This window comes from Xiphias gladius, chromosome 23, assembly GCF_016859285.1.
Source record: "Xiphias gladius isolate SHS-SW01 ecotype Sanya breed wild chromosome 23, ASM1685928v1, whole genome shotgun sequence".
In the NCBI taxonomy this organism is placed as follows: domain Eukaryota; kingdom Metazoa; phylum Chordata; class Actinopteri; order Istiophoriformes; family Xiphiidae; genus Xiphias; species Xiphias gladius.
In genome coordinates, this window is record NC_053422.1 from 5,915,268 (window position 1) to 5,939,691 (window position 24,424).

Genomic DNA, 24,424 nt, shown 5'->3' on the forward strand with positions numbered 1-24,424 from the left:
CACTGGGGAAACACTACATGTCCTGTCTCTAAATGGCTTTATTTATTTTAAGTGCATATAAAAAAAGGGGAAAAACAAAAATGGCCAGAAGTTAAAATATAAGGGAGTTTGAGATGGGGGTGTAAGTTAAATAAGCCAGGAACCAAAAAAAAATGAGGAAGACTGAAGTTGCCTAGTTTTCTGTTACATGTGATACTTTGAATTGTTAAAGCCTTTTGCCACTAGTACAAATGAGTATCTACAAAGACATGCATGGTTTAAAAAAAGGTTGCCCTTTTTTGTCTATACATTAATCAATTACTAAACGACAACAGGATTGGCATTTTCTATTCATGTAGTTTTTTTTTTTTTTGCCCCCCCCCTCAGTGAAAGTGAAGTAAAGGCAGCCAATGGCGTTAAAGGCATCTCTCGCTCTCTTCCCCACTCTCTCTCATGATAAACTGGGAGGCTGGCTTTGTGTGAGGACTCTGACAGGAGAGAGGAAGCAGAGCCCAGCTGCAGAAAGATTTCCACCATTTCATCTAAGGAGAATGGACAGCTCGAAGACCAGGCGCACACCTTCAACAGGTTTGCTTTATCACTGACAACACACACTCGATACTAACTGGATGATTAAACCATGGAAACAGATGGGAGTTCTATAACATAGCCAACCCAGCTGGATACCTGCTTGAACAATGGCTCCTATAGCTACAGCACAGCATCTGTTTAACCTCTGAGAAGATCCTAGTGTGGGAAAAGAGCAGTTTTGGAAGAGGTGGGGAGGGCGGGCTGCTGCCTAACCCCATGCCTGCCCCCAGAAAATTTCTGGTGGCGTCCACCTCGCTGCCCCTGGCACTTGGCTGGGGCTGGAACCTGAGCTTGTATGTGGGGATGCTCCTCGGGCTCCTGATACTCATGATGCTTCTCCTCTGGATGCTCCTCAAGCAGCTCAGGAACTCGGTGGCAAAATCCACACTGCAGCCTGTCCGCTCTTTCAGAAAGCCTTGCTTTGAACAGAGGTTTCAGCATGTGTTGTGAAAAAAAATGGGACAAATCTGCCAAAACGCTGCGAGGACTGAGACTTGTTGGAGTGCTTGAAATTGCCTTTGCAGATTCATGTAAGAAAATGACTTTAAAAAATGGTTTGTTATGGACACAAGTGCTTATATTCCCTCACAAATAATAAAAACTCATGTTCTTATTTATTGAAACCGCTGTCTATTCTTTTAGAAGCTTTATACGTTGCCCCAGCATTATCTTGCTCAGAGAAGCATGAAAGTGTCTTATCTAGGTTCTTTTGAGTATTAAAAATACAGTTATCTTATGCAGCAACAGCTATTTCTTTTCATCTCTCAGATGAATTTACACAGCCGAGCTCAAACATCTAAATTGCTGAGTAAAAGCAGAAGCCAAGATTAAATCTGCATCTCGATTCATGATGATTAAAGCATTGCATTCAGGAGGCAATTTGCACTCCTCTCATCTCATTGGAGAATCGGCAGCAGGGATACCGAGGATATGCCGCTGTTGAAAAATATGAAAGGACCTTTGTGCCACTTGGTTTCTCAACCCCTGTGTCCATGTCAGGGGAAAATATAAATGAGGCCCTTGAGGCAAAAGGCTAATTTCGGCTGCAAGAGCCCTCAGGCTTAATACGGTTTGACGTTTCTCAGGTATTTACAAGTATTAAAACCACACAGGAAGGGGCATTTTTTGAACCTGGAGAGATTGCGCTTTTTGTTCAGTGTGACTTGGTAAACGTAACTCTTGATGTGTTTTAGTTTTATTCTTCAGTCAGAGAGGGCCGGGCTGTGTTTGACTGAATAGTCTGAGAGGAATCAATAGCCTCCTAGCCCTGAGGGGGGCATGTTAATTACACCTCGACAGTTGATTTCCTCATACAACAACACAATAACGCAACACACAATAAAACAAACACCTGTGGTTCAGAAAGAGTGCTTCTACGTGATGCCTTGGTATTGTTAATATTACATAAAGGGTGTAAACACTGGCATGTTTCTGCAGGGGAACAAACCATTAGCTTTAATCAAAACAATACAATTAGTTGCATAAGATACTTTTTTTCCTATTATATAATACACTTAATCAATTCATTTGAAGGCATCTTTTATTCATTTTATTATTTTTTTTTTGGGTGTTTTCAGCCAAGAGTTAGATGAAAGGATTGATACTATTCGCATACCTGTCCATTCAATATGAAGATGCAGCCAGCAGCCCAGTTAGCTTTATGGCTTTGAATGCAGCACGTGTGTGTAAAATAATCAAGGAATAGCTCGACAGTGTAGGAAATACGCTTTTTTGCTTTTGCCAAGGTGGGAAGATCGATACCAATCTTATGTTTGAAACACCAAATGTGAAGATAAACCCAGGAGATGATTAGCTTATCTAGGCATGATTACTAGACAAATCATTCTACATTTTGTAGTTTTCCGAATTTGGCTTTTGTATGCATTAAACAAATACCATACAACATTTTATGTGCTGCTTTAGTGGTGCTAACTGGTTGATTTTTTAACTTTTGAACTGAGCCAGGCTAGCATAGATCTGGCAATCAGCATTGTAGAACACACACACACACACACACACACACACACACACACATATATATATATATATATATATATATATATATATATATATATATATATATATATATATATGTGTGTATATATATACCGGGTACAACATCTGAGGTCTCTGTCCAGAAGAGCGCAGTCCTAGGAACAGATAAGATACTGCGCAGAACCCTCGAACTCCCAGGCCTCTGATAGAGGACCAGAGCTTGAGGAAGACACACCTCAAGCTCGGGTCCTCTACCAGAGGGGAGGGAGTTTACACACATATATAATTTTCAAAACAAAATTAAATACTTTTGATAGAGAGCATATTTTGTTTCTAAACTGCATGTGAATGACTGGAAAAATGGCATATTTGTACTAGATCAAGGGGAAAAGTCATGACAACATATGGTAACTACAGGGGACAAAACTTGAAGCTAAACATTTCCATCATAAAATGTTAATTTATCAGCTAACGCTAATTTAAAAGAACAAGACCTATAACGTAATATTTTATTTTCCCTTCTGTCTCCGAGCAGCTTTGGACAAAGCCAAGCTAGCTCTTTCCCCCTCTTTGTAGCGTTTATACTAAGCTAAGCTAATCACCTACTAGCTCGAGCTCCATATCCAGTAGCTTAGACTGCTATCAATCTCATCTAACTCTCAGCAAGAAAGCTAGCAACTATATTTTCCAATATTTTAACCACTCATGTGGTGGGTTAATCTGGCCACGACTTTAGCTTCAAATATAGATGTTGTATATTTTTTCTATAGTGGAAACTCTTCTAAAGTGGCTGTCGGGCAATTAGCCAAGCTAACGTCCCTACCAACTCCAATTACTCACCGTTAATTTGCTGACATGGCGACCTACTTTTTTCATCTGCAATGTTTTGAAATAACGCTATCTGACGTCAGGCATTGCCCATCTTGAAGTTAGATGACAATAAGAAACCACCCTGTCTTTCGGTCTGAAGCTACGTGGTTGTTTTTACATCAGGGCCACGGACAGTTACCCACTAGAAAAAGGCAGATGTTGTTCTCAAACTGCCTAGAATATTATGATGTGAATCCTGTGGACGCCCTCCAAAGGTCCATGAAGCCGAGTAACATTTGCTGAAATGGAGCCGTCAGCGTTTCATAACACCTGCCCTCAGCGCAGGGGAAGATAGCAAACGGAGCCGACGAGTGCTGCCTGCGGAGGCCCTATGATTGATGACGGAGCTTATTGTCTGTCAGTCAGCGCCCGACAGATTGAGCTGTCCACAGCTCTGTATACCAGGCTGCACCTCGGTGAGCCGCTCGTGAATGAAAATCTCACACTGATTCACTTTTGAAACCGACAGCTCAGGGGTGTTAGTAGAAAGTGAAAGCGACAGTCAGCAGTTTGCAAGCTCACTGACGTGGCTTACACAACTTAGAAGCACTTGATAGCTGTGGCTTTCCTCGTATAAAACAAACTAAATTTTCTGATTAAAGGTTCATTCTTAACCTTGGAGACTGCAATTGTCATAGAACTGTAGATTTAAGATTTTTTTTGCAATCTCAGTGTATATAACAAACAGTATGACAAATTAAATGTCTCCCCATGAACTGTGTTAATCCATCAGGTACATTCATTATGGAACATTTTTTTGTCAGTCTTAACATAAAATTAAATATGAATTAAAATTCTATTGAAATTGTATTCGGTTTTTTGTAATATGCCATGCAGGGGGCCTATTTTGGTTTAGGACTAAATACCTACAAAACCAGCAACATCCCCGTCAGCCTCAGCTGTACTTTGTGTTTATTGCTCATGAGTAAATGTTGGCATGCTAACACGCTTACTAAGATGGTGGACATTGTAAACATTATTCCTGTTTTAACATCAGCACATTGTGTTCTCACTGTGGAAGGAGCAAAAGATATTTGGAGGAGGTAAAAAGTTACATAATTATCCCAAATACTTCAACTGTAGCATAAAAATAAGACCTTGATCAAAATTCCTATTTGAGCTTTTAAAGATTTGTGATATTGAATATCAAAAGTATTACGTAATCCATTGGGCATGCTCAGGCTTGATGCTGGTGGACAAAAAGGCTGCGCAATTATGTGGGAAAGAAATGTCTCCATTTGATCTGATAAAATTGTTATTAGCTGCTTGTACACTTGTTTATTTGCGATTAAAGGAAATTGGCTCCACATCAGTCTGGGAGGCTTCGAGATGAAACAGCGAGCTTCCGTAACTGGATCACCTCTGAGATGGTGTTCACACTCTCATCTTCTCACAAGTGCTCACTTTAATTAAGGTTTGCGGGGATGAAGACAGCAATGATGATACGTGAGCTGCAGCCTCGGCGCTCTGCTCTGCTGATTCCTTCACTCCTATCAGCCGTCAAGCATCTCCTGTTTGTCTCCTGTTTGCCACAACACCCATTTACCTCAGAATAACCACGCTGGAAAACATGTTCTCCTCAGAAATGCAGAGCATGGACCATAAAAGGAATGATGTAGAGAGCAAAAAGGGGAGGGGGGGGGGCACCTAATTAAAAATGATATGTTAGATTAAGTCTAACCCCACAGTGATTTATTATATGAAAAGAGGGACAACCTCTCTCACAGACTGATTCATGACACTGAACTGATTATGGACCCGTGTTATTAATCACATCAAGGCATTTGCTAACAAAATGTCACTGAGGCTCCGTGATAAAAAAAAAAGTTGACATTGTAAAATGAACTATGAAAAGTACTATTTCGAGCTACTTGTAGGGAAACATTGTTCTTTTTGCTTTTAACATTTCACAGCAAGAGACACTTTAGTAAAAGATCTGAATACATCTGCAACCATTCAAATATACATCCTGCATGTTTTTTGTATATTGATTAGAGCATTTCAGGAAACCTATGTTTCTTGGAAAAGGCTACACAGTGTATTAAATGCTAACAACAATAACAAAATGTGATCTAGGCCAGGATGTGTGTGTGTCCTTTAAGTTTTATTTACTAAAACTCTGGGGGATGATCGTTAACCTTTGTGGAACCCATTTTCATTAACTGTAATGTAATATGTGGGAAACACTGCTGGAACATATCATATGTTCTTGAAGAATGAAATCCATTAACTATAAAAACGTTTTTTTCGTTTAACCCTTCGTTCAACCCTTGTCACTTTTTTGAAGGTCACCCAAAGGCGACTGGATACATGAGGCAATGACGTCCTGTTTGACTGACAGGGACTGAAAGGAAACACTGCATCTGCATGAGGAAGTGTGTCCTGTCAGCTTTCCCCCGTGACACCGTAGCCTCAAGAAGTGCCAGGAAGAGTTTTCTACCAGAGCCATAGGTCACCTGTGAGGAGATCGAAGACACACACCTGGTGGTAAGAACAAAATCTAGATACTGATCGTTGTTCCCCTGTATTGATTCTGAATTTTAAACAATAACATACTAACACGGTCGATTTTGATAATAATTTTAATGTGTTTCAATCTCTTTACAACTTCTTCCATCAGCAAAAAGGATGGTGAGTGTTTTCTTTCACTGTTTTATTTTCTGTTAAATTAAATGTCCTCAAAATATGGTAAATGAAAATAGTTAAAATTTAGACCAGTGTCTTTTATCCACAGCACCAGAAATAACCGATATGTTTGTGTAATGAAGTGTGTCTCGACTCTGGAAAGGTCACTGCCTTTTGCAGCCACAGAGAAAGCCACATTGCATGATCAGTCTTAAACAATACACATCACAAATAGCTCTCAGCACAAGCCCCTGGTTTGCATGCAACCCTAAACCTTTATTTTCCATAAATGTAATTTAATTGTCGTTAAAATGAATCCTCATTTTTCCTCTTTCTTCTTTGCACTTGCTGTGACTTGATATGTACAGATACTCTGACTCGTAGATGACCGTTTATTCACAGAAAGGACTTTCTGAGAGGATGCACTCATTAGTAAAACATGAGTACAACTCGTGCAGTACACTCAGAGTGGCAGGAAAAGAGAAGGAGCAGTTTCATTTGATATCCTTGATTTGATTTTGTCCTCCAGCTTGTTGGGAGACCTCAGACTGTCTGATGAAGATAAGCTGATTTAAGGAGTAGAGCGATGGCAAGAACTCAGTTTCAGTTGATGACGGTGGTCTAATTTGTGCCATATTGTATTACCATGTGCATGGAAACTACGGGTACAAGTGTCCATTGTATCCCCGCTGGGTTACAATTTCATCGAAGGACAGCTGGGAGACAATGCTCCCTGAAGGCACTTTGGCTGACTGCTATACTTTTTGAAAAGCTGAAAAAAAGAAAATAAAAAAAGAAAATTGATTTTTTTTTCTAAGACCAACATTGGCTTTAGCCACTGATTTAAGATGCCTCCATTCCCCTCATCAGCCCCACTTCACGTTTGTTGATTAGCGCTAGTTTAAAGAAACTGCTGACTGCGAGAGTCAAGAAAACAGGAATTATTGACGCACACTGTAGAGAGAACAGACTTTAACCATCAGGAAGAATCTGTGTAAGGAGTTTTGACTATTGTGATGTTGCTGAATAGCTTGGATCTCCAAAGTGTAAAGTTTTCAGGTACAATGAATAAAAACAGTGTTTAGCAAATAGTAGCACATTTGGTCTTGAGATGTCAGATGACTTGAACGGTCACAAGTCGTTAACATGGGTTTTTGCCCATCTTTACCATCCCATATTACGTGAGCGCAGTATTAGACACAGCCACGTGCTAACATCAGCATGCTAACATGTTCGTGTTTAGCAGGTATAATCTCTATTACATTAATCATTTTACACTGCTCGCGTGCTAACATTAGCTAATTAGCACTAAACACAAAGTACAGCTGAAACTGATTTGAAGTTAATTAGTTTTGCAGGTATACTATATGGCCATAAACCAAAGCTTGGACAAAGTGAGATTTTCACCTGGTGATGACGCTAGATGAAAAGTCAGAGGACCACCAAAGCCAATTCGGTCAATCCTCTGGGGACCATGAATATCTGTACCAATTTTCATGACAATCCATCTGATAGTTGTTGAGACATCTCAGTCTAAACCAAAAATGTTAATTTTATGATGGCAGTAAATGAAAAGCTACTCCGGGTCATTTCAATAGCTAAGTAAACCCTTTGACGGGTCAGGGGTTCACCAAAGTCATTGGGTTTCATCCTCTGGGGTCCATGGATGTCTGTATAAAATTTCAACTCAGCAGTCCATCCAACTGTTGTGAAGGTATTTCATTTTGGACCAAAGTGGTGGACCGATTGACAATACCATCCAAAGAGCCACAAGATTGGCATGGTGAGAACAACTTTGACAGTTTGGCATTTGCTAGCTAACATTAATGTCTATGTAGAAGAGGAATGCTAAATGTTATAATATAAGACAGAAAATCAAATGAATAACAAATGCTGATTCACATCCTAGTAGTTAATGGGGACTTAATAAATAAAATCTGAATTTACTGTAGTAAAAAATGGTATATTTGTATCTAAAGAGAGACTGTGGTGTCAAATATAAACTCAGGTTCATGATGCATGCAGGCAGGATCAAGACTGTGACACTTCGAAGTAAACATCCTCACGTTGCAGGAAGAGGTTGTTCTCTGTGAATACATCAAAACAGACACAAACTAGTCTTGAGAGGCGAGGGGTAGACGATATTCTTTCGTTTCTCCCACCTGCGTAGAGTTCGAACCAAGGCTGCAGCTGAGGCCGATGTTTTATTGCATTTTCTTCAAATGAAATTTTCCCCCGGAGAACAAAGACAAAGCACACTTTTTAAATGATCTGCATGACACAAAGCGGCAGCCAGACTTGATTTAGGTAAAACTTACAGTACTTGCCTGAAGGTTTGGATGGAAAACATTTAAACCTATGTCGGTTTTGTTGACCTTCAGCATTATTTTTTATTGTGCAGCTACCAACAGTCATTTGCAGCAATTTTCAGTATTTTAGAATTTTAAAGGCAAAAAAATAAAACAGTTTCAGTATTTCCACTGGAGTTCTATTCGTGTAAGGGCGGTTAATTGCATGAAACATCATTTGGACCATCACAAAGCACCAAAACTCGCAGCTGAAATGGAGTCTTCATTATTTAAGTGGGTCAAATATACTGCTTTTAGTGTGAACTAATTTGCAAATAATGTAATTAAACAAAACTGTGCTTTAATTGCAGTTTTTGGTTTTTGGTTTCGTGTGGTTGAGGTCAGCAGGAAACATCCACAGTGAAAGGCATGAACAAGCTATACAACAGGCTGTATAGTTCAATGAAAGCCCAATATTGGCCTAATATATGAGCAAGCCAACATGTTTCACATTACATTTCACATTACTTAAGTCTTAAAATATGAATACCAATACATGAAGAGCTGGTCAAGTGAAATTGGCATTGGCTGTGTAAAACACACGCATACTTGCACATCAAAACACAGCGCATCGTCATAAACAGGCTAACCTGTTGTTAATAACCTAAAGAAGCATTAAGAAAACAATGTTTGTTAAAAATGTATTTATTATTATTATGTGTTGCTCTCTTCCCACAGGCGTACAGAGGCAGCGTAAGACCGTTTGTCAACTTCAACGCCAAACAGGACGCTGAGATCCTCCATAAAGCCATGAAAGGAATCGGTCAGTTTCCCTCAAAATGAATGCCTTGCTCCACTGCTGTTCACCCTTCCCACCCTCACTCAGCGTGTTATGCCACCGTAATCCACTATGTTATACAATATTTCATATAGGAGAGATGAACATATCTCCAAAAACTAAATCCTGTGCCGGTGGAAAGCTTTTTTCCAAGTGTTTATTACTTTGTTTGATGGGCAGATGGCTGCGAGATGCCAGAAGTCCCTTCACCTTCTGGAGGTCTTATTTTAAAACTTCGTCTAAGTTGTGGGAGTTGCATATGATAGAGTCAATCCCAGACACACTCAACAATATCGTTGCTTCATCCCACAGTGAAGGTACAGTAGGTTTTTTTTTTTGCAGATACTCACAAGTGACAGTTGTGCCTTATTCATATGTCATCACTGGTAAATACAGTGAAGGTTGTTTAAAAAAAAAAAAAAAAAAAATCAGGAATATTTTTACCATGCAACTTAATGTTTGTTCTGCTCCTGTCTAAATCCGTACAACAATAAAACACAGTAAAGGCACAGCTGTCAGGAAAGCTTAACCATGCGGTTTCCTTAACCACGAGCGCAATCTTCTGGCACATGAAAGTAAATGTGCTTTCCTGGGGTCTTTGGTCTAATTACAGGAGAACTGAGTTTCAGTTTAGAAAAAAAAAAACTTCCAAACATACATCACGGTACGGAGTTACTCCCACAAAATGATCTGCCAAAACACAGTAATGAGCACTCGCTGTGCCACCACCAAACTTGGAGACAAACGAAAATAAAAAACAATCAGTTCTATATTATGATGGCAGAAGCAGAGGGTGGGCCAGTTAACAATCTGAAATGGTTATAATAGTTTGAAACTTTTGCAAATAAACTCAGCTAAACTAAAATTACCTATTTTAAGTGAAGTGAAAAATGAATTTATGTTCATTTCATGCAATGATTAATTCCAGACAGCTTTTAATTACACTTTTGCTGCCTCACCCCATGTTCAGACAGTCGTCAGCATTGTGCCAAGACAAGGAGCCTCCTCATTCATTTCAGCGAGACCGCTGTGCACAGCAGGGTCGTGATGCAGAAGGCTTTAGCAAAAACCACAAGCTTGTCCCACAAAAAAACGGACCTAAGCTTAACTTCTCTTATAACGTAATACCACTGAGCACTGCATTTTGATGGGCAAAGCACACACTTTGGGTCTCGTTTAACTTTGTTTAATTTTTAATTGTCGAGTGTCGAGAGAATAACCGTTGCTGATAACTTTGTAGCGTTAGTGAACCCTCCTTCAAAGGAGTGCAAATCGTTGCGCAAATTCTGATAAGCCTTTAAAGTGGCTTTCCTCATTTGTTTTCCTTTTTTTCACCAGTATCTGTAGCAATGCAGCTTCTTGTTCGCGTGTGCGTGACCTTTGCTGTTTTCAGCCTGAGCGCAGCGCAAAATGTAGGTTCACATTTTTGGCTGGACCGCAACAGTGGGGCCAGTCTTATAAACGTGAATGTCCGTGACATTGGTCAGCTGAGCGCCAAGTGAGTAAGTGTTAGATCTTCTCCATTGGCCGTTGCTCCTATCAGAATGAATTGGCGCAAGCAGTTTCTATTGCGTCATCATGTGGGCATTTACAGGCAGTGTTGCCAATTTAGCACCCTTGTCGCTAGATTTACAGACTTTTCATACCCTTTTAGTGACTTTTCTTCACAGAAGCACCTAGCAACAAATCTAGCGACTTTTTGGACAAACCTTAGCTGCCTCCCGTAGAAGAGAATCGCCAGTTATGACCCGCGAGGTCGGGCTTTCCCTCCGCCGGCACATCTTGACCACGCGGCAGCTTAAATAGATGTGAATGAGCTTCTAACTTTCTCTCTCAGTGATCATTTTCAAATATAGCCAAAATCAGAGCACAGCAATTGTCTTTAACATGTGTGTGATTTTGTCAGACGACGTCGCGGTTATAAAATCAGGATTTGAGCAGTGCAGAGCAGCCGCTTGGAAGTGGCCTGGTAGTGACTGCTGGTTAAGATTAGGTCTTAGTGGGCCTCGTTTCAGTCACTGTTTCATATTTGTTCCGTTGTCTGACAACAGAAACAGAAAAACATGTAATTGAAAAACAGCTTTATTGGGATTAAATGACTGTATATATGAGCACAGAGAGTAGGAGAGGAGCAAACAGATAAAGGACGGTCCAGCCTTATACTAGGTCTGGACCTAGTCTTGTTTCAAGTCTATCGTAAATGAGTGTTCACCTGCCCATACGTATGTATAAACATTTTTTGTTGGCTGCAATCACTCCTCCTGTCCATCATGGCCATGAAGACCTCCTTCCCTACTGGGATTCTAATTTAAGTTTAAAGCCTTGGAATAAAGACTGCTGCCCATATAACCCAGGGACTACTCTCTTATCTCCTTCCAGACCTTCCAAATCTAAATACCAGAGTAATGAAATAATATATGCATCAACTCGTTAAACAAGCATGTCGGCTTGAGCTCTCTAGGGCCCCTGATGCCAATTTATGAACCTTTCATGTGCCCCATCCGCCTTAGATGCTGCCTTTAAAACTCGGAAAAATGCTGGAAATTCAGATATCACTGGATTTGTATATTGACAGAGATTTTGCTTCATTTCAACAACTGGGCGGACAGATACAAACTATCTAGATCTGACTTTTTCAGATACCTTCAGACACGAGATTATGTTTGGAAGTTCATACCCGCCTATAAGTCTATAACTGACTCCGCACTTACTGTGGATCCATAGTCACGCTTTCAACATATACTGTATTCCTCACCTGGTATCTATCCTTTAGCCTCGCAGGATGAAAAGGTGGACACTTCTCGCATTAAAGAGAGAAATAGGAAAGAATTTATATATATCCAGATTGCAGAGGAACAATGGAATCATAGTTTAAAACAGATTAATGAATGTTCTAATGATATCAGACACTGTCTAATGCAATTCAAAATAGTACATAGGTTGCACAACTCCAAATCTAAGATAAATAAGTGGTTCCTCTCTGTTCCTTCTCTATATGATAAGTGCCAAGCTAATGGAGCCGCTCTAGTACACTGTTATATGATGCGTCCTAAGATTCAGACGTACTGGCAACATTTTCCATATAATTTCAGAAATTCTTGATTCAATAATTGAGCCTGAGCCGCAAACTATTGTTTTCAATACTTCAGAAACACCAAACAACCTCACACGACTTATCAACTATTGCCTAACGTCAGCAAAGAAATACCTGGTGGTGCAGTGGAAGGGTAAAGGCATTCCTAACGGTCAAATGTGGCTTGATGACCTTATTAATACTCTTGAGGGGGAGAGGATTAGATATATTAGAAGTGGGATCCCTTGGTTTCGTTTTGGGTGTCTGGGTTGGGTGGTGTGGTCGGTTGGAGGTGTGTTGGGTTTTTTTCCCCCCTCCTCTTCTTCAGTGTTATTTTTTAAAGTCTCAAAAAGAGATTGGTGTCTGTATTATTTCAGAATATTCACTAATTATCTTTATATTGCATTTGTACTGTATATTCACCAATAACTCTTGTAGTTGTAAATTCAATGATGACTTGTGCATACTATACTCCATCCTCAATAATAATGTAAAACGAAAGCCCTCGAATTGTCAACGTCCTACATTTAAGCATATATACTTTACGTAACATACCAAGAGCACAATCCTGCGAAAAAACTAACTGTTCTCATCTGTTAACCTAGTGGGCCTTTGCAAGAGATGAATAATCTGACTATTTTTACAGTATAAGCACCTTGTGTCATGCAGTTTATGACTTGGCAGAAAGCCGTTCAGCTTAATTTGGATTACTTTTTAATAGTTTGACCTTTGACCCCATTTTCTTGTCTCAGGTGATTTGATTTTAATTGCAGAGATACAAAATTGGAAAAACTGCAGTCAAAGAACCCCTCTGCAGTCATTATAGTTAATCAATGGGCCCGATGACAATCACTAAATTAGAGGTGTAGTACAGGTGTATTACGACCGATGCTTTCCCTGCTACATATAACTCTAGTGACCTCCAGCACCTTTGTTCCCCTTCATCTCCTACTCTTGCTCTCTGTCATTTTAGTGTTCTCGCAATAAGAGTAAAAAGGAAATACCCACTTGGCAATTTAATCTGTAATTAAAAAAGTGAAAGGGAGGAGAACAGTGATAACCCAAGCAGACCTATGTCTACAGTCTGGCTGTCAGTACAGATCAGCGGGGCTTTGTGTCATTATTACTTTGGGAAAAATTCAACGTTTTGATCCCTTAGTGAAAATAGCGCGTGCTGCCCCTTCAACCTGTTTGTCCATTTGAGCCGTTTCCTCTGAAGTTGCTGGAGCCTTTCAGGAGCTATTGATTATGAGATAAAATCAGTGTCGCCAGTCATTCCTTTTGAATCTTGATCTGCTGCTTTAAGGGGTCGGCTCTTCATAAGGGAGTCTATTACAAGCTGTCAGTTATCCTCAATCAGGGTTTTTTGCGAGGGAGGAAGCTCCGCCTGCTTGGTGCCAACAGAATAATGCTTTATCAGCCCATTGCTTATGAATAAACCAAGAATTTTAAATAAAAAGCTTCGATAGCTTTTTGTTTTTATCCAGATTTCACAGGATGCGCGCTGGCATGGTTTTTGTGAAGCCCACAGAGCAGTTTTCACAAGTGTCACAGCATGTAACGCTCACTTGACTTCTGCTCCAGGTACAGATGAAGATGCCATCCTCATGCTCCTGGCGGCACGCAGCAACGATCAACGCCAGCAAATTAAGGCGGCATACAAAAAGGCCTACAGAAAGGTAAGGTGAGCCGCCGGGAAATGAAACGGAGAGCTGACGACAACCAGCAGTCACAATGACGGATGGTGTGCCCCCCCCCCCCCCCACTCACCAACATGACACGTGATGTTTTTTATAGTCTTTGGATAAATGGAGTTTCATGGCACAGAGGAGTCTGATATATCAGGCTTTGGCTACACAGATAATACCAGGATCTATTTGTGGTTTGTTTTTAGTCTTTTCATGGGACTTGATGACTAAAAGAAAAATGTAGAATATCTCCTGACTTATCCTTTAATGCAAAGCCAGGGATCATTGTGACTTCTACATGATTAAAGGACAAGACCACTCTAAAACACACTGTTAAAATAAAAAAGCAGCCGGAGATTTCCCTAAACACGTCTGGACCCATTTTATTACCCGGTAGGGTATTTTGCAGCAGTCATGTCGTGCTGAATTATTACTGCCTCCAGTGGTGAAAGGTAAGTATATTTAATCAAGTACTGTAGAACAATTTGGAGCTTTATACTTTACTTGGGTATTTCCATTTTATGTAACTTTATACCTATAACTTACTACATTTGAGAGGGAAATATTTTACTTTTGATTCCATTACATTTATTTAACAGCTATAGCTTTCAAGTGACTTTTCAGATTAAGATTCACGCACAAAACATATGACTAGTTTAAAAAAAAAAATACAGTGCATTGTTACAGATGAAACCAGTGGTTCCTAACATTTTTGGCACATAACCCCTTAGCCGTGTAGCTGTGGCTCCTTGTCATGTTTCAGATGTCTTTGAGTGGTAGGATGTTCCAAAGAGATATGTTTCCTCTAAACTCTCCTGTGGCTTCATTTAAATGACTGTTTGAAGCCCAAAGAGATAAAATTATCCGATATTTCAGGAAAAAATAAAAGATCAGAGAAAAGCTCACGAAAATGAAAACAAATTACCTATCGGAACTTTGTTTTTTCTTCTTTCCTCCCCCACTTATCATCTCGCAACCCCTCTGGTTTATCTCGTGACCCTTAGGCTGGAAACCACTGGACAAAACCAACCATGCACAAGGTTGCTAAAACCGGCTCCACCTTCAGCACCTACAACAGTAAAATGCCGCCTGCATATTTTTGTATTTAAAATCTAATAATGTCATATATAACAATATATCACTCACAGGTGCCATTTGTCTGCAGCACAAACAGAGGCAGGAAGACCAATTTCCTACAGTGTCTGTGGACCCAGAGTGCAGTGCAGTTAGATGCAAGATACAGACATTCAAGCGTCCCCTGCCCTCACTGTTTCATCACACCGTCAAGTTATTTTATGACCACCTGTGGATTGAAAGTGGCAAGTCAATTTGCTTTCTGTGGAGGCTATTGAAAACTATTCCGGCAAATGTAATTGCTGCCTCAAGTATAAAGAGGTGATGCAGTTTGAGAGAGAAAAGGCGCAACAGAAAACCACAAAGGAGCAAACGAAATGTCTCCGAATATCACTGGGTTTTATTAAAATGAGCCGCAGGAGGAGCCTTTTTGCTTTTATCACCATTTCAGTGCCCTTTTATTACATGTCAAGAGTTGTAGTAATTGCAAGAGACACATCCTTAAACTACTCATTTGCAATAACATCTGAGACCAGAACTGGTACCCGAGTGTTAAGAGAAAAAAAAAAGATATTGGACAGTGCAACAGTCATATCCCTTAGGAATGCATGGCCCTGTTTCTCTTTTCGCGGTTTCTTTTCATTTTCTTTATCTTACAGTATGTCCGTTCTGCTCTGTAATGCACCTTTTGACAAGCCATTTATGGGAACTGGCTTTGACCGGCTCTTAACAGATCTGAAAAACTAAACAGGAAAATGGAAAACAGATTGTCATGTGAAGAGAGAGATGGATTACGTCATCTGGAAATAACGGGATTTTCTGTGAAAGGTCTCATGCTGGGTGGCTAACGAGATGCGTGTCGGACTTGTCTGTAGATCGTGGAGAAGTGGCCAACCACGGTAGATCATGGGATCCCGTGGGTGTTTTGTATACACAGGCACACAAACAAACACACACACACACATTCAAATGACAAAGAAAATATGCCGTTACTCACTCTTTTCATCAACGTCATTCAGGTCGTGCTCCCAGCAGTCCCCGAATATGTGATTCACCGCATACAAGAAATCAATTTAGATGAAGCTGTCAGTGCTTAATACGGTATGTGCTGTTTGATTGGTTGGTAGTTGAAGGATATATTGCACATTTTCCGCAGGTTATCTGCTCCTATGATTATCCTCATTCCTCTGAAAATGTCAGCAGTGCAGTGAAATGTTGCATCCGCCCTCCGCTCTTTGACATGAGGAACCTGAAAGTTCCCTTCCTAGTTCCACCCTCATTTGTAAACATTCTTAGTCAGTCTTATGCAAACGTTGACCAAAAGTACAGCGCGCAAACTTTGCATCTCCTGTTAAAACACATCTGAGGATCTAAAGTATAACTTTGCATTCAGCTTCTGTCCCTTTTTCCTGTCAGTGTGCTGATATGATATTGTTATTTTCATTAAATGCGCTACTGCCCATGAATTTAAAGGCTTTGGGTATGAGCTGACTCAACAACAGCAGTCTTTCTGGTGTCTTAAATATCACAGCATTTAAATGATGCAAAGATCAGATCTATACAAACACAATTACTATTGTGTTTGCCCCTCTTGCCATTAATCATTATTTGACCACAGGACTTGGTCAGTGCGCTGAAATCGGAGCTCGGTGGGCTGTTTGAGAGTCTGATTGTGGCCTTGATGACCCCGCCTATCTCATATGACGCCTCTCAACTGCACAAGGCTCTCAAGGTAACTAATGAAAGTTTCCTCAGCTGCTCCTCTTGACGCAGATTGCAGGTCTTGGATGTAAATGAGTCGAAACCCTCAGATGATACAGTTTATTTTTTGTGGTGTTTTTGCACAAATGTTCCGACATTTAATTTTGAAACATTCAGCTGAGCAGACGTTTCAACTTGTCATAGCTGTAGAGACGCCTGTGAGCTCATGACAGTGAGGAAGAACTCCCTTCTTTTTAAGTCTCGCCAATGAACCAGCAGGCACAACACGAGTGCCCTGGCATTGGAACACGTAACTGTACCTCAGCCATTTTCGATGCTATTAGGTAAACCTGTGATTGACAAGTTTAAATATCTGCCATGAGAGAGGCATGTTTCATGTTGATATGCCATTTAACCCACTGGAAAGTGGGATCTCTAGAGAACTCCATTCGCCCCTCCTAATTAGCCTTTGTTCCAATAGATCCACCGTAACTCGGTCGGTTTTCTTACAAATATTCAGGCCTCAGTCTTTCTGAAAAACTAAGATAAATGGACATCCACGACTATACCACAGGATACTACACTAAAGCTCCACAATAGATTTTATATTTACAGTGAATCAAACAACTTATGTTTAATGTGGAAGGAGAACTGAAACCAAACTATGCAGCTCCACTGAGCTGTGCGGCCTCGTTTTGGCTCATAGTTTTGGTGTTGCAGCCTGCAAATTTACTGCATGGTTCAGTCTAACCACTCACATCTATCCCCCACCAACATGCAGTTGTTTTCAGCAGGAAAAAAAAAAAAAAAACACACAAAATACCGAGCCTACAGTTAAGTGAATATTGGACTTCAGTTTCCCAGGCATCCAGAAACACGGCTCCAAATGAACACTAACGTTGCTAACGTCTGCTGGATGTGTGAGCAAGAAGTCATTTGCAAACACATTAGCCACAACTTTATAAGATGATAATATGTCAGGTTGTGGGTTTGGGTTAATGATTATTTTATATTTTAGCATTCAACGCCAACAACTTCTTATTAGAATTTGCCAGCTTGCAAATGACTAAGACAATTCTCAGAATTGATAGTTGAGAACAAAGGCAAGGACACAAACCAATTAATTTGATGCACAAAAGAGTCATATTATTGTAAAAGAAAACATACAAAAAACAAATGTATGCAGCAATTTAAAGAAGCATATTTCTTGCTTATTGAACAAAATCAGGCGACAGTACAAGTACTGGGTTGTTACATTCAATATCAGGTCAAGATTTACACAGCGGATGACCTGCTGGAACCTGCATCACCATGTGACCGATACGCTAAATACATAGTACATGTGCTCCATAAAGAAAATCATCTTTCACATGGTGTCATTTTCATAAATTGGCAAACCTTGCCTTTCTCTCTGTATCTGCTTCAAATCTATTTAAGGTCAGAGGTTAAGGATGTTTTTCATTAGTGCTACTCTGAAGATACAACCTCATCTTACTGTCTTTGGACAGCCGGGACCGATGGGACCACTCTCCACTTTTCTTTTCGGTCAGGAGGCAGCGTTGTGTATTTTTTTTTTTTTAATCATATCCATCTTGCGTACCTCTCATGTGGCTCAAATGAATGTCAAAAGATGTCAGGTCAAATTTGAGCTATAACGTCAGTTTATTTTTTTAAGGTATAAGGTACCTTCTTTGCAAGCCACCCTCAAGGCTCATAAAGTTTGGAGGAAAATAGGTTTAGCAGACTCCTGAATCATCTTAATAGTTGTGGTGGAAATGTGTGGTGGGTTTTTTTTGTTCTCATAATTCTTTAAACACATTCACATTTGCATTACAAGTGCAAATGAATTGTTCAATCAAAGCGAAGGCAAAGCATTTAGGACTTGGCCTCGACATTCCCATCACACCCACTGGTCCATTTGTTTGGTAGGTCAGACATTTTGTGCTACAGGTTAATTACAGCAAGCAGCAGAGAACCTCAAAGCTAATTCTCTTTAGTACTGAACCCATTCATTCTTTATACCTCCTCAGTGTGCTGCGCTTACTAACTTACTTTCTTCAACTATTTTCACCATTTTTCTTCAAGCGTTTTTTAACTTACTTTGTTTTTGACCACATATCTTTGCAGACGTCGATATGGGATAAGACAATAAAAGATAAGAGTGGTATCAGAAGACGCAGCCACAGAGATCCATGTTGTTTCATAATGAGTTCATCCACATATTGTGTTTGGTTCCCAGGGTGCCGGGACTAATGACGAAGTGCTGATTGAGATCCTGGCCTCCAGGACTGGCGATCAGATTAAAGAAATCATCAAAGTGTACAAGAAAGGTGACTGAAAAATGCCCTCTAGAAAGACACACAGAAGTGTTTTCTGTTGCAAGTCACTTTTTGGGAAATAGAACTGTTTGGTTTGGTATCTAATGGTTTGGTTAGATTTAGGCACAAAAATGACTCAGTCTGGGTCAAAAATTGCGTGGGTAAAATTAAGGGATCCTTGTCGCCAGAGTTAAAATAATTGCTACTTGGTTAAGGTTAGGAAATGATCACAGTCACGATTAAAAGAAACCAAAGCTGATTGTCAGGAAGCAAGAGAAACCGAGTTCTCCCGTGTTCGAAGTCTACTTTTTTGTCAACAACAATGTCAGAGTTTCTCCATCCTCGGTCCAGAAAGACAGTAATTCTTACAGCCTCTCAAGGTCTTCGTCACTTGTACGAAGACTTCGTTTCGGGGCATTTTCTGAAACAACTGCTGCTGAAGTTTTCCTTGGGAGGACAGTCTCTGAATGGTCTTTTTGATATATTTGAGACCAACTTGTTGAGATAGTGCCTCCACTGTCATACGATTTTACAGCACAGAAGAAAACTAGCTCAACTGAAAGATTACTGTGACTGTAAAGGCTTAACATATATATTTTTTTAATTTCATTTAGATTTCTAATATCTACAGTATTTTCCCAGAGTAGAAGATGAACAGGCCTTATTTCCCTCGGCACAAAGCCTATTTACAGTGTACGCTGTGGTGCTGATCCCTCCGGGTTTGACCACAATGTCTTCGAGTTCTGTCGTCTGAGTAATGAGTACACTGCACCTCTCGTAACACCGCTCATACTTAAATGTGCCACGACAGGAATGTCTCTTAAATACCAGCTTTAAATTACAACAAACCACAATGGAAATTAGTATGTGACAATAAAGGCACAACGGCCCAAAGGCAAAGAGGCCGGTTTTATTTTATCCGGACAGAAGAGACGGCCACGCTGTCCGACTAATCAAATCTCTGCTGTCAGAGAACTCTCCTGCAAAGCAGAGGACAGCCCACTAGGGTCGACTACAACTCTTAATGACTGGCCTGAGCAAGAAGTGTAAGCAAACTACTGCCCCTCTCCCGTTCTTTCCTCCAGAGTTCGGCGGCGAGCTGGAGAGAGACATCTGCGGTGACACCTCGGGACACTATCGGAAACTACTGGTGACCCTGCTCCAGGTAGGGAGGGGGGCTGCTGGAGAGGTTTCCGTCTCCTTTCCCGATAATGAGAAACTCTGGCGAGGCCATTAGAAAGTCACGAGGTTTAGGTGCGAGCTGGGGAAGGGGAGAAGGGACGGAGACAGCACAATACACTGCAGTTGGTCTCTGGAATGTGTTTTGGTTTACAAACAGAAATGTGGTCTTCATGGTTCTGGGACACTAGGTGGATAATGTAATCTTCAGGGGTTACCTGTCTCCATCCCCGCTGACCTACTTTTGCTTTCTGTTTGTCCACCGGTCCGTCCGTCTCTCTACCCATCTGTCTTGTCTGTCTGGTTGATCACTTATCCGGCTGTTCAGGGGAGCAGGGAGGAGGGAGTGGATGAGGGCAAGATCGAGAAAGACGCTAAGGTAAGAAGCAAGAATATGATAAAAATAAAAAAAAACATGGCAAGATCTGACAATGTTTTGCTTCATACATTTAATTATAACCAATAACTTGATAGGTCACTTTTATTTACATTTTTCACCAGCAATCCCTGCTAAGTAATAGGGTTTAATGTCAAAATGCAACATCCAGCTGCTTTAAGGAGTGAAAATGCAGGAAAAATCCTGTGGAACGGGTTGTTGACCGCCGTACTACATAGCAGATTTATCTCAATTTCACTGTCTTCTTTCAAATGTCAACGTTATGAGGATTTGATCGTGTTTGCGAGCCGTTCTCCAAAGTGAGGTGAAGCTTAAGGCCAAGGAAGCTTTGAGCGAGTCTTCTCAGAAGAACAGAGGAGCAGTCAATAGGATAAATGAATTAACCTTCAGGATTGGAACATCTAGTTTCTTATAAACAATTCCCGATTACTGATATAAGCAGGCGGCTAGATGTACAGCACATGATCCTGATGCCAGTTCTGCTCGAACCGTATCAACACTACTGTAGTGTTCAACAGCTCTGGGATCAAATGAACAGAAGTAGGGAACGCAGAATTCATTACAATATGAAATTTATCTCAGGAACGTTCCGTTATTTCTTTATTTAATCATACCATTAAATATTAGTTGAGAAAACTGTCCTAGAGGTTTAGATGAAAGTACCTGAAATTCAGACGTTCTCTCTAATAGCGGAGGCAAAAAAACTTTTCCATGCTGTTCTGGCACAGTACAAGGTCTTACATCAGCGCTGTCGTTTCTTTCTCTGTCTGTGCCCTCCAATAAGTCGTGTCAACACAAGGTTCCTGTGTGTGTGAGTGTGTATCTGCCATTACAGGACTTGTATGCTGCTGGCGAAGGCAGGTTTGGCACAGATGAGGAAAAATTCATCACAATTCTTGGCAACCGGAGCGCAGAGCATCTCAGGAAAGGTGAGATTGTTTGTGCCAGTGTATTTGACTGAAGGGAGCAAAATCAAAAGTTGCAAACCACACGCCCCCGACATCCACCCCTGTTATACTTCATTATTTCACCTAAATCATTCAGACAGCATTTAGAGGGTCAGCAACTGTTCAAATAAATGTTAGTATGAGCCTTACGAGTGACTTAAGCAACTTGGTATCATTGTTACTGACAAACACAACACTGAAAATATCTCAGGATGAAGAATATTTCAGTTAATTTTTTTCCCCCCCAAAAAATAAAATAAAATAAACACAATGCAGAAATACCTATACCTAAAAAACGTGTAACAAATCACCGCTGGTTAAGAAAAGGGAGGGTGAAATGTGCAGCAGAGAACATGACGAAGAAGTAGAGAGCACCAGAGTTTGTAGGTCACCAAAAAGAGTCGACACTGAGTAGCCATTAGAGGACCTGCAGATTAAGGTACTGTACTTTTGCATCAGCAGGTCCTCATACCTAAACAACGTGCTGTAAGCCACTTACCCATACCACCAATACATGCTTTTTCTGATCTAGCATTTCTGTGATTAAGCTGAGGCAACTAGAACTGTAATAATTAACTTTATAGCAGTAAACTTTGTTAATATGACACTTGTCAAAACAAAGGCACAGAGGCACGAAGCAATAAAATAAAATCAGGCAAATAAGTAGCACGGAGAAAAATAAACATAAAATAAGGTGAAATCATTAAAATAAGCAAAAAAAACAAAACAAGAACCACATATAAAAAACATATTGGAACTGGAAAATGAAACTTTGGACTAAAATAAACACAAGATTATGAAAAAACAATAAAATATTGCAGTCATAGTTAAATGAAAAGAATATTGACTGATGGTATGAGATGAAATGGTAAGTGTGGTCTCAGGCTTTATTGACCCAAAGACCCACCCTAACCTCTTCCCTAGTGTTTTACAACGATATGTTAAAGTGAAGCTGCTTCTTTTGCCTTTCAGAGAAGGTCGGCCACGAATTACCCTCACGACTGCAACGTTTCGCTCGTCAGGAAAGCGTGAACATTAGTCGTTTAAACCAGTGACTGGCCGCCGCCGTTTGTCGCGGTTGTTTTTCCGGCGTCTTTTGCATTCACTCCAACATTCAGCCTTTCAGCCACTTGGCCCTGAAGTGCTCATCACCTCAAGGTGGTTTGGCAACGTGGCAGTGACCTCCCTCCCTCCCTGGATCTAAACCCAAAATAGCTCGATTAAAATCCAGGGGAATGGCATGTTTCATGCACGATGGGGCCACTAGTGTGTATGTGTTTGTGTGTGTGTGTGTGTGTGTGTGTGTGTGTGTGTGTGTGTGTGTGTGTGTGTGTGTGTGTGTGTGTGTGTGTGTGTGTGTGTAGACACATCGATATATTCTTGACCAAGATGTGGCAGCAGTATCCAAACAACTACAGATAGTGCTTTTGCAAAATTCACCCTCAGCCAATTTTGACTGTGCTTGCACCCGGCTGTGCGGATATGTAATATGTGTCCCATCAAGTGGTCAAGTATGATGTGACGGTGGTGTCATTTTGGGTGACAGCGGTGTGCCTAATAAAGTGGATTGGGTATAGTATTATACTGTAGATCAATAATACAAAATACGATGCAATAAAAAACAACATGCGAAGCACGAAAAAGTCTTGTTGGTTTTCGGTTTTCTGTTGAAAATGGCCCAACCTTTTCAACACCGGAGCGGGTCTATTCCACTGCTAAGACAACATTAAAGTGTCACTGCGGTTGTTCTGTTCTCTCCAGTGTTTGATGCCTACAAGAAGCTCTCTGGCTGTGATATAGAGGACAGCATTAAAGGAGAGACCAGTGGGAATTTGGAGAGCTCACTGCTCGCTGTTGGTAAGGCCCGTGATTTATCTGGACGATACGTAAACAGGAAGCAAAGAGGAGTGATACAATCTTTTTCTCCTGACGTGCACAGCAAAATGAAATACGGCAGAACATAACAATTGACAGAGAAAGGCCATACAATGTCAGATTAATATGACAAACATTCAGTTTTACACAAAAACGTTGTGAATTCCTCGTGTTGCTTTCCCTCCACAGTGAAATGTACCAGGAGTGTCCCAGAATATTTTGCTGAGGGCCTGTATAAATCTATGAGGGTAGGTATCAGTGTCCCCTCTGTGATATGTCTTATCCTAACAAGTCTTTTTCTCCATGTGTAAGGTTTTATTCCAAAATGAGGCATCCAGTATCCAGAATACAAAACAAACGCAAAGTTACTATTACAAAACAATTTCTGACAGAACAATGAAAGATATTATGGAAGCCTTTAATTTCACCGATGCCTCGCAGGCCCCTTGGATCCTTAAAGGAATAGTTCTACATTTTGGGAAATGCACTTTTTTTGTTTTTTTGGTCAAGAGTCTCCACTGGTTACAACAAGACTCCATGTCACTTTGTAACGAAATAGTCCAGCACATCACCCCAACAAAACCACAACTTGGCGTTTTCACACCTCAGTTTTCGTACAGACTGAACAAATGAGATATAAAGTGTTAAGGGCTGACCTTTAAAGGTGCGAGTCGGCGGATTTTAAAGTTTGGACAGAGCCAGGTTAACTGTTTCCCCCTGAACTATTGCTTTAAAGCACCATTACCAGTTGGTTTTGCATGTTTTAGAAATCATGGACACTTTATGTCACGGCTGACCATCTTTGCAAGCCTTGGCTCTGTCCATAGGTAAAAAAAATCCACCTATCATGTCGGTATCAAGCTTCTCATTCAACCTGTGGCAAGAAAGTGATTAAACATATTGTTCAAAATGTTGACGTGTTCCTTTAAGTGTAGAGTGCGCTTTGATTTATTACTGTACATACAGAAAGTGAATCAGGGTTCAAA

At 40.5% G+C, this 24,424-nt stretch overlaps 1 protein-coding gene across 1 annotated transcript in view; it reads left to right on the forward strand.

Moving 5' to 3' along the window:
* The first annotated feature begins 241 nt into the window (after positions 1-241).
* The window catches only part of anxa5a (annexin A5a), a 28,088-nt gene continuing 3,905 nt past the window's right edge, over positions 242-24,424 (forward strand). Inside the window, exons 1-13 of the mRNA XM_040120567.1 lie at positions 242-267; positions 367-567; positions 5,723-5,922; positions 6,056-6,066; positions 9,087-9,171; positions 13,844-13,938; positions 16,640-16,753; positions 18,962-19,052; positions 20,126-20,205; positions 20,548-20,598; positions 21,452-21,545; positions 23,325-23,420; positions 23,628-23,686. Coding sequence (XP_039976501.1) covers positions 6,064-6,066; positions 9,087-9,171; positions 13,844-13,938; positions 16,640-16,753; positions 18,962-19,052; positions 20,126-20,205; positions 20,548-20,598; positions 21,452-21,545; positions 23,325-23,420; positions 23,628-23,686 — 768 coding nt within the window. The 5' untranslated portion in view covers positions 242-267; positions 367-567; positions 5,723-5,922; positions 6,056-6,063. The remainder of the gene's footprint in view (positions 268-366; positions 568-5,722; positions 5,923-6,055; positions 6,067-9,086; positions 9,172-13,843; positions 13,939-16,639; positions 16,754-18,961; positions 19,053-20,125; positions 20,206-20,547; positions 20,599-21,451; positions 21,546-23,324; positions 23,421-23,627; positions 23,687-24,424) is intronic.